This window comes from Equus caballus, chromosome 10, assembly GCF_041296265.1.
Source record: "Equus caballus isolate H_3958 breed thoroughbred chromosome 10, TB-T2T, whole genome shotgun sequence".
Classification (NCBI taxonomy): Eukaryota; Metazoa; Chordata; class Mammalia; order Perissodactyla; family Equidae; genus Equus; species Equus caballus.
The window spans coordinates 19,793,737-19,808,213 of record NC_091693.1 but is presented as its reverse complement, the minus strand read 5'-3'; the positions used below and the strand labels follow the sequence as shown (position 1 = coordinate 19,808,213).

At 53.2% G+C, this 14,477-nt stretch overlaps 1 protein-coding gene across 2 annotated transcripts; it reads right to left on the bottom strand.

Annotated features, from left to right (window-relative positions):
- Positions 1–2,910: 2,910 nt before the first annotated feature.
- Positions 2,911–14,380, bottom strand: RCN3 (reticulocalbin 3). Of its 2 annotated transcripts, none has more exons than XM_023650143.2 (7): positions 14,091–14,380; positions 13,420–13,667; positions 11,341–11,543; positions 10,071–10,243; positions 6,398–6,458; positions 3,750–3,949; positions 2,911–3,490 (listed from the first exon to the last, which is right to left on the bottom strand). In XM_023650143.2, the coding sequence occupies exons 2-7, from the start codon at positions 13,659–13,661 to the stop codon at positions 3,383–3,385; spliced, it is 987 nt and encodes a 328-aa protein (XP_023505911.1). In that variant the 5' UTR covers positions 13,662–13,667; positions 14,091–14,380; the 3' UTR covers positions 2,911–3,382. The 2 variants fall into 2 exon arrangements, with proteins under 2 accessions (XP_023505911.1, XP_023505912.1); XM_023650144.2 differs by having other exon boundaries at positions 13,420–13,684; positions 14,091–14,265.
- Positions 14,381–14,477: the final 97 nt, after the last annotated feature.

The window sequence follows — 14,477 nt, the reverse complement described above, 5'->3', positions numbered from 1 at the left end:
CTGAGTATGTTGCCAAAGTTTAAAAATAAACAAAACGTGCAAAAGATTAAAAAAAAAAAAAAAAAAGAACTTCTGAGGAGGGGCACTAAGGGTGACGGGGTGCCGGTAGTTTTCCAACAGAGGCTTTTCTGTACAAGTGATTTGTTGCTATGTGTCAGTGTTATTTTGATAGCAAAACAAAACAAAACAAAACTGTTTTCAAACGTGTAGCCCCTAGAGATCTATAAATTTGTCCTACGCCATAAACCACCTCCAGCCACTAGGGGGCTGTCTGTTATCATAATTAAAAGCTTGGAGTTAGATATAATTGGATTCAAATTCCAACAGTCCCACAGATATAATTATAAACTGTGGGTAAAACAGAAAACAGTTATTTAAAGCGGAAATAATTTGTTCACTGGAAAGTGAACAAACGCAAGGAGAAATTTGAGGGGAATTGACACTCAGAGAAAAGGAAAGGCAGTGGGTGAGTTTCTCCTTTGTATGGCTTTTAGCCTGGGGTAGGTTCTAGTCTACACCGTGAGGGGCAGCCAAAACGCCGGGGGAAAATGCACAATCTTCCTAGCTCAAAGCAACACAGTCACAGGAAAGTGAGGGAGAAATCCTGGAAAATAGAAAGCCAGAGAGAGAGCATGCCAAATATTTCATATAAACCCTATATCTCAAATAGATATTTCAAATATCTAGCTGACCTGGAGCCACACCTGCATGGGCGACACTCCAGGAAGCTTAGCTAAACCTAAAAAGAAAAAAAAAATGAACTGAAATTTGAGCTACAAATTTTACAGGACAGACAGAGTTTCCAGAGATCATAGTTTGAGTTCAATCAAGTTAATGGGTTGCTTAGAAAAAAAAAAAAAATCAATACTCTTGAGAGGAGCATAACAGACTCCAGAGTTTCTACCCTGTATCCAGGAGACAATCTAAAAGTACTCAAAATAGAAAGAAATAGGAAAATATGACCCATTCTCAAGAGAACAGGCAATCAATGAACTGAGGCCAACTCTGAAATGACCTATATGTTGGAATAAGAAAAGGTTTTAAAAATAGCTGTTATAACTATGGCCAAGAACCTAAAAGAAAATATACTTCTAACAAATAAAAAGAAATCTTAGTGGAGAAATAAAACAATAAAAAAGAGTGGAATATATATTCTAGAACTAATAAATTTAGCAAGTTCATGGGATACAAGGTTAATAGACAAAAATAATTGTATTTCATATACTAGAAGCAAGAAATTGGAACATGAAATTAAAAAACCATTTCATATACAATCGCATAAAAAACGTAAAATACTTAGGGATAAATTTAACAAAAGATATAAGATCTTTAGTCTGAAAACTACGAAACGTTGCTGAGAGAATTTCAACACTTAAATCAATGGGAAGATATACTATGTTCATGGATTGGGAGACTGAATATTGTTAAGATGTCTGTTCTCCCCACATCAGTCTACAGTCTCACCCTGGGTTATTTCCATCTTTTTCCCAAGAGGGAAAAAGAAAATACGGGAGATCTATGACTTGACCTATAAGGGTTTTTTTTTCTATTTTATGTGCTTATGATTTTTTAAATTAATGGGCTTTATTTTTAAGAGCAGTTTTAGGTTTACAGAAAAACAAATGGAAAGTACTGAGTTCCCATTTAGATCCCCTTACCCCGCCCCCAATTTCCCCTATTATTAACATCTTGCAATAGTGTGATACTGCGTTATCATTGGCAAGCCAACATCGATACATTATTATTAACGAAAGTGCGTACACATATTAGGGTTCACTCTTTGTGTGGTACATTCCACGGGTTTTGACAAATGTATAATGACATCTATCCACCATTATCATACAGGGTAGTTTCACTGCCCTAAAAATCTGGGGGATTTTTTGGAAAGCAAACTTTGAAGTCTATTGGGTGTAAAAGTACACACATCACGCAAGGCCGGCTGGATGAATTGTCACAGGCTGAACCCCCCGGGGGGAAGCAGCACCCAGAGCAAGTTCAGGCCCGTTCCTGTCCTGACATCTGGTCCCTAGGTGAGTTTTGTCTGTTCTTGAATTTCCTTTGAACGGAATCATCCGGCCTGTGCTCTGCTGGGTCCGGTTTCTTTTGCATAATCTTCGTGAGATTCCTCCAGGCCATCACTCTTGCACGTGCTCTGCAGCTTCCTCTAGGGGCAGACCCACGATGCAGCTACCCCTTCGCCTGTGGATGAGCACGCGGGCTGCTGCCAGTTTGAACTACTACGAATAAAGCTACTACAAACCTTATTTTGGTGACCTTATTCTTATGTTCCCATTTGGGGGCAACAGGAGTGGAATTGCTGGGACAGAACTGGGGCATGTTCAAGCCTAAAGGTGAATTTAACCAGTGAGTGTCATGGGGCTGCAGAAGGAGGAAATGATGGGCCATTCTCTCTCCAGAATGCCTGTAACTTCTCTTCTTCTGCTCCTGGCCCAACTCAGCACAAAGAGACTGTGTTATAACCCAGGTCAGCCCATGGCCATCCTCTGCTCAGGATACTTTGTCCCCATCTCTCTGGGTCTCTGCCTCCCTCTGGGTTTCTTCTCCTCTCTTGTCCCACCAAACAGGGACCACGATGACCTGCCCACAGCCCTGGATGACCTGATCCCAGTTGCCTCTCTCCCCTCACCTCCCACCCTCTCCCCCTCGCTCACTCTGTTCCAGCTAAACTGGCCTCCTGGCTGATCCTTACACACACCAGGCCTGCTCCTGCCACAGGGCCTTTGCACTTGCTGTTCCCTCTGCCTGGACCACTCCTCACTGCCCCCTTTTCTAAAGCCTTGTCCCCTCCTTGAGCCCACAGTCCCCCCAACTCCCAGCATGTTTCTTTCCCAGTCACAGCCCCCAACTCCTTCCCAGGGCCCCTGTCACCCTCTCAGACACACAGCCAAGGCCCCAGCACTCAATTTTATTGCCTCCCTGGCAGAGAGGAGGTGTCTTGGGGGCAGTGCTGGGCCCGCCCAGCGGTGCAAGTGCAGGGCTGAGGCCGGGTGGGGTGACGGGTGGGGGAAGTGTTTCTATGTGGTATGAGGCTCAGATTTGGAGCTGGGGTGGTTAGTGGAGGCTCTTTGAGGCTGAGCTTGGGGTAGGGGCCCCTGATCTGGGCTGGAAGATTCTGCCAGTGAGAAATGGGTGGTCTCTGACCCTTGGGGGCCGTGAGAGCCCCTGTGGCGGGTGGAGAGGGCTGGGAGGGACTGTAGTGTCTCCAGAAGAGAAGTTGACCCAGTGAGTCCGTGGCAGCCCAGGGGCAGGGGGACACGGGGGCTGTGTCGGCATCCTGCAGGGCTGGATGGGGAGAGGGGCCGGCCCGGGGCCCCTCCTCGGGTCACCCATGGGGCTACAAGGCTGCAGTGGGCGCTGGGGCTCAGAGCTCGTCGTGGTGCCGCGTCAGGTCCTCGCCGTAGTTGGTGGCCTGGCTGCCCACGAACATGTTCCAGTTGCTCAGGATCTCGGCTTTGCTCAGACGCCCGTCCTGGAGGGAGGCACAGAGGTCAGCGGGGTCGACAAGCGGCCGGGCCTGGGAACCCCTCCCTGAAGCTAAGGATGGCCCCCCCAAGTCTCTCTCCCGTCTCTCTGGGTCACCGTCCCCTCCTCCCTTAGGTCTCTGTTCCTGCCCCACCATCTCTCAGTCTCTGTCCCTCTTTCTTTCTCCAGCCAATCAGGGACCCCGCAGCTCCGCACCCCGGGGCCAGCATCGCCCCCAGCGCGCCTGCGCGGCCCCATCGGCGCACCTTGTCCGTGTCGCTCTCGTGCAGCAGGTGGTTGGCCTCCACCAGAGGCTGGTCCTGGGCCGGCGGCAGCACCCAGTGGCCCACCTCACTGCCGTCCAGCCGCCCGTCCTTGTTCAGATCCCGGAAGTCCCGGAACTGCTCCCGCTCCGTCTGCACCCAGGCCGGCTCCTCCTCCCCGGGCTCCGCCGAGTACAGGTCCGCTGGGGTCGGGGCAACAGGGGGCGCCGTCAGGGGCGGTCCCCGGCCGACTGGGGCCACCATCCCGGCTGGGACCCTTCCTGACCTCGGGCAACCCAACTCTCTTCTATTTAAACGGGATTAATAACGAAACCCGGTTTACAGGTGATCCTTATGCTTCACGTGAAATTGACTTGATCGATGGATTATTTCATCGATTGACTGAATGATCCATCAAGGTGATGGAGACACATGAAATACTGTACGCACGGTGTGGTGCATGCCTGGCACCCAGGAGCACTCCATATTAAGGAGGAAGGAGTGAAGAGTTTTCTGGCCAGATCACAGGAGATACGGTAAAGCCTAGACTTAGAATACTTCATCTCCTTTTAAGAACCTCCCTCAAGATTGTGGGAGCCTCTCATTGATTTCAATTATTTGCAAATGGCTGGAAAATACTCCACTCCAGGGGCTGGCTTGGAGACGGTTCTGGAAGACATTACAACCTGGAAAGTCTTTTTACATCAGATGCAAACCCATGACAATTAGGACAGAATGCCTGGCCAGGGAGCTGTCACAAGGTTGTCATGAAATATTCGGGGAGCGCAGAACTTCCCCTTTTTTTTTTTTTAAATGGTCCTAAGTCATCATTTCTTATAGGAAATGGTGGCAATGGTAGATGGGCGTTGTGCGGGCTTTAAAAAATTGTGGTTAAAAAGCACATAACATAAAATTTATCACTAGTGACATTTCGTAGATCCATAAAGTGGTGCAACCACCACCGCAATCTAGTTCCAGAAGGTTTTCATCACCCCAAAAGGAAACCTCAGGCCCATTAAGCAGTTACTCGCTAATCCCCCCCTCCCTGTCCCTAGTAACCAGTAACCTGATTCCTATCTCTGTGAATTTTCTATTCTGGACATTTCATAGAAACGGAGTCATGCAATATTGTGGCCTTTTGTGTCTGGCTTCTTTCAACAAGCACAACATTTTCAAGGCTCACCATCGTGCGGCAGGTATCACTACTTCATTCCTTTTCATGGCTGAGTAATATTCCACCGTATGGACATACCAGATTTTGTTTAACCATCCATCCATTGTTGGGCTTCTGGGTTGACCATACGTGGTCGTATGTGGTGGGTGCTCTACTCCCCTCACTTACAGATGAGGAAACTGAGGCTCAGAGAGAGAAAGGGACTCATTTACAGTCACATGGCTGGGAGGGGGCAGGTGGGCATGAGACAGGCTGGCTCTGGAGCCTGTAACCTTGAGCACAGTGCATCCCCACTCTCCCACCTTCCCCGACCCCCACCCCCCAGCCTGGGTCTGGGCCTCGCTCACATCCATCCCTGCACCTCTCAACAAACAGCTGAGAAATTGCACTTCTTTGGTGGGTCCCAGGGGCCTGCTCACATCCGTGTCCGCAGAACCCCACGGGGAAGGGAAGCAGCTTAGGGGGCAGGGCAGGACCCTGGGGTTGGCCCACCTGGACTTAAGTCCTGCTCCACCCCCGTCAAGTATCTACCCTCTGGGCCTCAGCTTCCTGAGCTGTAAAATGAGGTGATAATACGCATCCCATAGGGCTGCTGTGGGGGTTAAATGAATTCACCAGATGTCAGCCACTGAGCACAGGGTGAGTGGCGGTGTGTCAGCTACCATTATTATTCACCTCTGATGCTCGAGTTCTTTCTCAGCAAAAAAAAAAAAAAAATTTCTATCTTTCTAGCAGATGTAAAAAACTAAATTATGCTTAAATAAAAATGCCTTGTCTACAGGTTTGTACCACAACAACATTCTAGAAAAAATATTTTCAAACTCTAAAGACTTCCATGCTTCATAGCTTTCCCATCAACGAAATTCTTTGCCCCCGAGGGCAGGGACAGAGGCAGGGCCAAGGGGGAATTTGGGGGTGTCCTGAGGGCTCCCCAACATCCCGAGGAACAGGAGATACAGCATTGGCTGTGCAAATGCGGGTTCAAGACGGGCTCCCTGACTCCCCACCCCCAGCAAATGCAGCCCCTAATTTTGTAGAAATTCCAGACCCTCCCAGGAAGGGACGTGGTCTGTGAGATTCTCTGCTTTATCCTCAACCACTGACATGCAAGGTGCTCAATAAATGTTTACTGGTCCTGGCATACAGTGCGTGCTTAATAAATGCTCCCCCGGTCTGGCATACAGAAGGTACTCCATAAATCTTTCCTGGGCCTGGCACATAGTAGGTATTTGATAAAGATTTGCTGGGCCCAATAAATGTTTGCCAGGCCTGGCACACAGTGGGTGATCAATAAATGCTTTTGGGGCCTGGTACACAGTAGGTGCTCAATAAATGTTTGGTGGCTGCATGGACTCAAGCAGTACCCCTGCTGCCACTTCAGAGGGCCATTGCTCCCTTATGGGTGACACACATCAGGCTGCAGCCCATGCTCAGGAGGGGCCAGGCGTCCTCGGGGAGGAACTCAGGTCCCACTCACCAATGTACTCCTCCACTTGCACGTAGCCGTCTCTGTTCTTGTCCAGGTCCTCCAGGGTTTCCTGGGGAGAGAAAGCCATCGGGGTTGGCTCCCGAGGGGGCTGGACCTCAGGGGTCAGGATGAGACTTTCCCTCAGGGAATCTCGTTCTGGGGCAGCTGTGGGGCGGGGCGTGGCGCAGTCTCCGCGGGGCCTAACCGTCCTGGGGGCGTGGGGGAAAACGGGGGACTCTCTGGGTGTCACGAGGACGCGAGCCCCACCTGCACTCGGCGCGTGTGGGCAGCGGACCCAGACGCTAAGTGACGCGCAGGGTTCCACGCCGGGAGCGCAGTCCTGCGTCCCTAGCGACTTCACCGCGCGCCGCCCACGCTCTGCAGGGGCTGCAGCCTCTCTCCATTCAGCAGAGCCCCGACCCTCACCCCGCTTGACTTCTGAGCACCACGTACTGGGGGGACCTTTTGACGCACACTGGATACCTCTGCTCTTTGGTTTTTCTTCGCTTCTTGAGCAAACGGTTTCTGATCCCCACGTTTACATTCAAACTCACTCCCTGTAAGACGGTGCAGGCCTCTGACCCTCCTTTATGGCTTCTAGCAACGTCGTGCTCCAACATTTTAGGGTTGACAGATAAAATACAGGATGCTCAATTCCGTTCGACTTTCATAATCAATTAATAGTTCTTTCTTTCTTTCTTTCCTTTTTTTTTTTTTGGTAAGGAAGATTGGCCCTGAGCTAACATCTGTTGCCAATCTTCCTCTATTTTGTATGGGGGATGCCACCACAGCATGGCTTGATGAGCGGGGCTAGGTCCATCCCTTGGATCCAAACCCGTGAACCCAGAACCACCAAAGGACAGCACGTGAACTTAACCACTCACTCCACCACCGGGCCAGCCCCTGAATAATTCTTTAGTGTAAGTATTTCACACACAATATTGGGAACATACTTATACCACAGGACACGGAGTTACATTTGAATTTCAGATATATAATTTTTTAAATATAAGTATGTCCCAAACATTGTGTTTGACATACTTACACTAAAGAATTATGTGTTGTTTATATTATTTTTTGTTATACATTCAAATGCAATGGAATGTCCTGTGTTGTTTGCTAAATCTGGCGACTCTACAACACTTGCATATTGAAATTCCTATCATCATTATAAGTGACTTTCCTTTAGTTTCTCCTTCATAGTGCAGTTCGGGCTAATAGTCCTGTTTTGAAATCGTGTGTGTGGGGAGGTTATGCTTTCTATCCACAAATGTGAGAGAGGAGGGGCCAGCCCAGTGGCGTACTGGTTCAGTTCATGCACTCTGCTTCGGCAGCCCCGGGTTTGCAGGTTTGGATCCCGGGAACAGGCCTGCACACCGCTCATCAAGCCATGCTGTGGCAGCATCCCACATAAAATGGAAGATGGGCACAGATGTTAGCTCAGGGCCAATCTTCCTCAAGCAAAAAGAGGAGGATTGGCAAAAGGATGTTAGCTCAGGGCCAATCTTCCTCACCAAAAAAAAAAAAAAAGTGAGAGATGACAGCAGAGTTTAGACCAGGGCTCAGCAAACTTTTCTATAAAGGGCCAGAAAGGAAATGTTTCTGGTTTTGCGTGCTGTACAGTCTTTGTCAAACTAACTCAACTCTGCCGTTTTAGCATATGTAAGCAAACAGGCGTGGCTGTGTTACAATAAAACTTTATTTGCAAAAACAAGCTGGGGGCCGGATTCAGCCACAGGTTACAGTTTGCTGACCTCTGGTTTAGACCATGGATTCAGCTGCTTACGTTCGAATTCAAGCTGTGCCACTTCTTGTCTGGGTGACTCGGGCAAGTCACTTCACCTCTCTGTGCCTAACTGTCCTTATCAGTACAGTGAAGATGACAGCGCACCCCCATGGGGTTGCCATGACGATTAAATCAAGGTAATGCAGTAAAGATGCTAGAAGGCTGCCTGGCACACAGGGCATGCTCAGTCTGGGTTTGTTAAATAATCTCAACTCAGGAGAGTAAGAGGGTGTTACACTATCTGCCATAAAGGAGGGACGCTGAGCCTTGTAGGATAGGGAGGCTACGGGGTTCCAGGAACCTGGGTTAATGACATCTCTCCTGTCTGGATCTCAGTCGTCTTCAGAATGGGCTGGAAGCCCCACTTCGAAGAACACATCAAGTCAATAGAATATTTTAGAAATTTCTAACACAACTACAAATGCACATCCTGTTGATTCAGTGATTCCAGTCCTAAAAGTGTTTTGTTTTGCTTTGTTTTGTTTTGCTGAGGAAGATTAGCCCTGAGCTAACATCTGTTGCCAATCTCCCTCGTTTTTTCCTTGAGGAAGATTCACCCTGAGCTAACATCTGTGCCCATCTTCCTCCACTTTTCTATGTGGGATGCCACCACAGCATGCCTGATGAGTGGTGTAGGTCCACACCAGGGATCTGAACCCCAGAACCTGGGCTGCCAAAGTAGAGTGCACAAACTTAACCACTACATTATGGGGCGCTCCTAGAAGTTTTATCCTGTAGCTATATTGACACGTGTGTGTAGGGTGACATAGTGAGCATTGACTATAGGCCAATTTTACAGATTTACACGTATTAACTCATCTAGTCCCTATGAACACCCTCGACGTACGGATTGTTATCAGTACCACCATTTTACAGATGAGGACATTCAGGTCCAGAGAGGTTGAATCACTTGCCCAAGGTCACACAGCGGGGAAGCTGCAGGGCTGGGACTAAACCCCAGGCTTTGTGGCCTCAGAGCCCTTGGTCCTAACAGCCTGGCCACAGACGCTCAAAGCAGCTCTGGAAGTGGAGACCCAAGAAAGGGGTTACCTGTGGGGTGGTACTGGGGGGTGGGGGGGCGGGGGAGAGCAGAAGGTTGGTCACCGTTTTTGCGTCTTTTGGGCCTTTAACCACATCAGTATGTTACCTATTCGAGAAACACATATATTACATTTTAAAAATAATTTGTGAAAAGTTAGGTGTGATAGAAGTGGATATAAATCCTTCCACTAAGCGTGAACCCTAATGTTAACTACGGACTGTGGGGGATAAGGATGTGTCACTAAAGGTCACTGACAGTGACACATGTACCTCTCTGGTGGGGGATGTTATTTGGGGGGGCTGTGCCTGTGTGGGGGCAGGCAGCATTTGGGAAAGCTCTGGACTTTCTGCTCAATTGTGCTGTGAATCTAAAATTGCTCTAAAAATTAGTCTATTGGGAAAAAAAAAGCGAAAAAAATCCTTCCACTATAGAATAGAGAAGGAACTGGCCAAAAAAATTATAAAGGAATAAATAAGATGGGGGCCAGCCTCCAATGGACACTCCATGTGTGGGGCTGGGGTTTTCCTGGGGTTCATCCAGGATTAGGGCTCCTCAAGGCTCTTCGGGGGGATGTGGTTTTCCTGAGGGCTGGCTGGGGGACCTGGATCCCAAATGTGAGCACAGGAAGGGAGAGGCTGGCCCAGGAGAGATTAGACACGGCGGGGAGGGGGGTGGACATAGATGTCACCCTCCACTGACCTCCGTTTGTGGCCTGGGTTCCCTGGGGAAGACGCTGAGGACCAGGTGACTGGATCCCACAACGTAAGCGAGGGGAGGCCAGGCCTGGCATCAGAAGCCTGGGTCCCAGGAGGGAGGTGGGAAGCAGGGAGTGGGTTCCCCAGGCCCCCACTCACAGCAATCACGATGTCTCGCATGTGGGGGAACTCCTCAGGGTGCAAGAAGGCTGTCAGCTCCTCCCGAGTGGCCATGGAGTCCCCGTCCTGGTCTGCCACCCGGAACCGCCGCTCATCGCGGGCCAGCATCTTCTTGTAGGTCTCCGCGTCCTCCACGTCGTGAAATTCTTCACCTGGGGCGGGAGGGGTCCCGGTCAGATGAGCTTTCATGGAGGGCACGCCAGGCCGGTTGAGGAACAAGACAACCGGCTCTACCTCAGGGCAGGGAGGGAGGGAGACCTCTACCAAATTAATAATAATTAGTGTACGTTCATTATTTGCATTTATTAGCTACCTTATTCTATGCCAAGCTCTTTACCGACAAGATTGCATTTAATTCTCACAAAAAGCAAGTCAAGTGAGTTCTTGAGTTTATTCTCACTGTGTGAAGGAGAAAGCTTACTCCCAGAGCGAGGAGATAAGTGGCCCCAGGTCATGCAGCCAGGAAGGATGCACTGTGAGTTGACCTTGGCCCGTTGGACCCCAAAGTCACCCTCTGGTACAATAGGTTATCCTGACACAGGCTGCTGGACAGAGAGGAGGGGAAGGGCATTTTCAACAGAGGGAACAGTATGTGCTGAATACGGAGGTTTGAAGAGTGTGGTGAGTTCAGGGAAACTGCAGAAGATCCACTTGGCTGGAGCAGAAAAGGCAGGAAAACAAAGCCAGGGTTTGGGCCAGGCTGAGCTGAAGAGCTGGGACTGTCTCCTGAGGGCCCTGGGGAGCCATGGGGGGGGGGAGCAGAGGAGGGTAGGGTCACCTCTCGTGTGGAAAGATCCTTCTGGGGACATATGAGGGACAGGCTGGACGGGGAGGCTGCAGTGAAGGTCCAGGAGGGAGAGAACAAGAACAGTGGAGGGCCCAGGGCCGGGGTGTGGGGACGGAGAGGAAGGAACCCAGAGAGTCAGGGTAAATGGCTTTGGAGTTCTCAGGATGAGAGGTCAGAGGTCAAGGGTCAGGATGACAGGGCATAGGAAGTAGAAGTCAGGGATCTGAAGTCCCCCAGTCACAGAGTTATAGAGGTCGTGGAGGCCAGAATGAGAAGCGAGAGATCAGGGATTGGGGGTTTCAGGGTGATGGGGTCCAAGAAGTGGGCAGACCCTGGTCAAGGGTCGGAAGTCAAAGGTCAGGGATTCTGGTTAACAGGCTAAACATTCTCAGGATGAGGCTGTCAAAAAGGTCGGGGTCACGGTGTGTGTGGGGAGCAGGGGTCGGGGTTCTCCCCGCGTACCGGGCGCGTAGTGGCCATAGGTGGCGTTGCGCAGCTCCTCCCAACCCACACGGCCGTCGCGGTCCGTGTCGTACGTGTCCCAGGCCGCGCTCACCGAGTCCCGTATGTGCCGCTGCTGCGTGTGCGCGATCCACGCGCGGAGCTCGGCCAGCGACACCCAGCCGTCCCCGTCCCCCGCGCGGTCCATGCGGTCCACGATGCGCCTGCGAGCCGGGGCGGGGCACAGTCAGCCTCAGGCCCCGCCCACCCTGGCGTCCCGCCCCCGCCCGGGCTCCGCCCCTCAGGCAGAGCCACGCCCCCACTCGAGACACCCCCATATAGGGCTGAAAATGCCGTCCACGAGCCGCCGGCGCACCAGGGAGAGGCGCCTGTCAATCTCGGGACCGCGCCCACCGCAGGCTCCGCCCCTCGACGAGGCTCCACCCCTCGACCAGGCTCAGCCCCCCTCAACCCAGGCTCCGCCCCCTCAATCCAGGCTCCCAGGCCCTTTCCCAGACGCAGCGGGCCTGTGGCTGCAATCCAAGGACCTACAATCCAGGACCACACCCCCCACTCTGGCCCCGCCCCTCGACCCCGCACGTGCTCCTCCTCTGGCTCAACCGAGTTGGAAGCCCTGCCGCGCCCCTCGCCCGCAGGGTCCCTGTCCCCAGACTCCCTATGAACTCCGACTGCCACGGCCACACGCGCCCCCGACTTCTCGCCGTCTCAGGCCCGGCCCCTGTCCCCTGGTTCTGAGGGGCGCCCCTCTCCCTTCTAACCCCGGCCCCTGCTGCGTCCCCTCCCTGGCCGCGCGCGTCAATTACAGGCCCCTCTCCCTCCAGCCCCGCCCCATGCTACGCCCCTCCCCTCTCCCCTCCCCTCCCGCTGCCGTTCCCAGGCATGGCCCTGGGATCAGGGCCCTCAACTCCGCGGGCTCGGCCTCCTGTCCGTGCTCCAGCCTGATCTTGGCTCCCCTGCATCACAGGTCAAGCCCCCCTAGGCCCCCACCTCGCCCATTCCCCTCGGGCCACGCCTGTAGGCTCCCAGGCCCCTCCCCCCTCCCCTGGCCGCGCCCCGCCTCTGGTCTGTGCCTTCGCCCAGCCGCTAACAGAGCCCACATGGAGCCCTCCTCCCTGTCACCGTCCCTAAGTCCCCGGGGCCGAATCCAAGACGCCCCTGCGCAGGACGCCGCCCCTCCCGCGCCAGGCTGTCCCTGTTCTGATCGGTCGGAGGCCGGCGCTGTCCCCAGCACTGACACTCTACCCTGAGTCTACCCTGAGGTTCGAGCTGTGGTTAAGAACGTGGGTTCCACAGCCAGGTAGTCTAGGTTCAAATCCTGCAGCCTCCTCTTGCTGGCTGTGTGGCCGTGGGCAAGTCACTCAACCCCTCTGTGCCTCAGTTTCCCCCTCTGTAAAATGGGGATAAATAATAGGACCTACCCCACAGCGTGGTTGTGGGGACTAGATGAAAGCACTTGGAACAGTGTCTGGCATTGCAGTAAGTGCCAAATGTGGCAGCCTATCATCTTTCCCCAGCCCTCCTTCACCCAACCCCATCCATGCACTATCTCCCAGCCAGCTGCCCCGGCCACTACCGCTCTCTCCACCCTCATCGAGCCACCATCGTCTCTGGTGTCCCACCTGGACTATTGCAGTTGCTTCTTCACTGGGATCCCTGCTTCTTGCTCCCTATAGTCTATTCCCCACATGGCAACCAGAAGGATGTTGTTAAAACCTAAGTCAGCTCACGTCGTCATCCCCCTGCTCAGAGCCCTCCCTCGGCTCTCGTCTCACTCAGAGTAAAGCTTAAATCTTCACTATGCCTCCAAAGACCCTGCACAAGGTTTGTCCTCTCTCTGCCATCACCTCCCACCCACTCCCTTCACTCACTGGGTTCCGGCCACATGGGCCTCAGTGTTCCTCAAACACACCCGGCCCACTCCTGCCTCAGGGCCTTTGCACTTACATTTCCCTCTGCCTGGAACGCTATTCCCCCATATACTCACATGGCTCAAATATCACCTTCTCACTGAGGCGTCCCCCGACCTCCTTGTTTAAAATTACAACGTTGAATACTCCCCAGCCCCCATCTCTCGCCTACCCCAGACGGGTTCGGCTTTCCTCTGGGCTGAGTTGGTCGAATTCCTTGGCCACTTCTCGTCCCAGGAAAGCCTCATGGTCGTACTGGAAGTTCCCATGGGCGTCGTCGTGAGGGGCCTCGCTCAGGGGGGCCGCCTGGTGCACCCTCCCCTGGCCATGAGGGCCGGCGTCAGGGGACGGCTTCCCCTGGGCTCCGCGCCTGAGCAGCAACAGCAGCAGCAGAAGTGATGGGCGCCACATCATTAGTCCCTGGGGAGTGGCGGAAGCTAGGAGTCAGGGATCACAGGAAAAAAGACTGAGACGGGGCAAGAGGATGGGGAGGGAGGGAGAGGGGGACCCAGAACGGGATAGAGAGATGGTAGCTGGCTGCGAAGTTTTGGGCTCAAGAAGGGCCCGGGATGGGAGAAAAGGGGGGCGGGGTTTTCAGAAATAAAACCAGCTGTGGGGACCGAATCTTCGGAGGGAGTCCCAGAGGGGTCCCAGAGCCGCAAGCGGGGGGAGTCCAGCGGGAGACGTGGCGCGCTTCCCCCGCAGAGTGCAGGGCGGGGTCGCGGCCAGAGAGGAATCAGGCAGGCTCCCGGGCGTCGCTTCCAGCCTGGACCCTAATCCTCGACCCGAGTGACCCGAACAGTCCCCTCCCTGGGTAGGCCACCTGCCCCCGCCTCCCTTTACCCTGTTATCTATCCAGCTCCACTTCGCGCCCCACGCTCCCCTCTGCGTTGTCCGAAAAGATGCCCAATTTGGCAGCTCTCCAGTCAGGCCACGCCCCCGGCAGCGTCAAGGTCCCGCCCCCCGACCAATGAGCTCTCAGGAGGGCCCCACGGGGCGGGGCCTGTGACGGCCCGGCGGGCTGCGGGCGCCCCTCGCCACGTCCACAAAGGAAAGCGCGGCCCGCGCGGCTCGGCCCCGCCCCTCCCCCGGGCAGCCGGGGTGGTCGACGCCGGTGCGACGCGGCCCGGGAGAACTACAACTCCCGGCAAGCGTCGGGGCGCCCTCCTCGACTACCTCCAGTTGTTCTAGCTCCAAAGCCTCATGGGAGTTGTATTTTTCTCTCTTTCT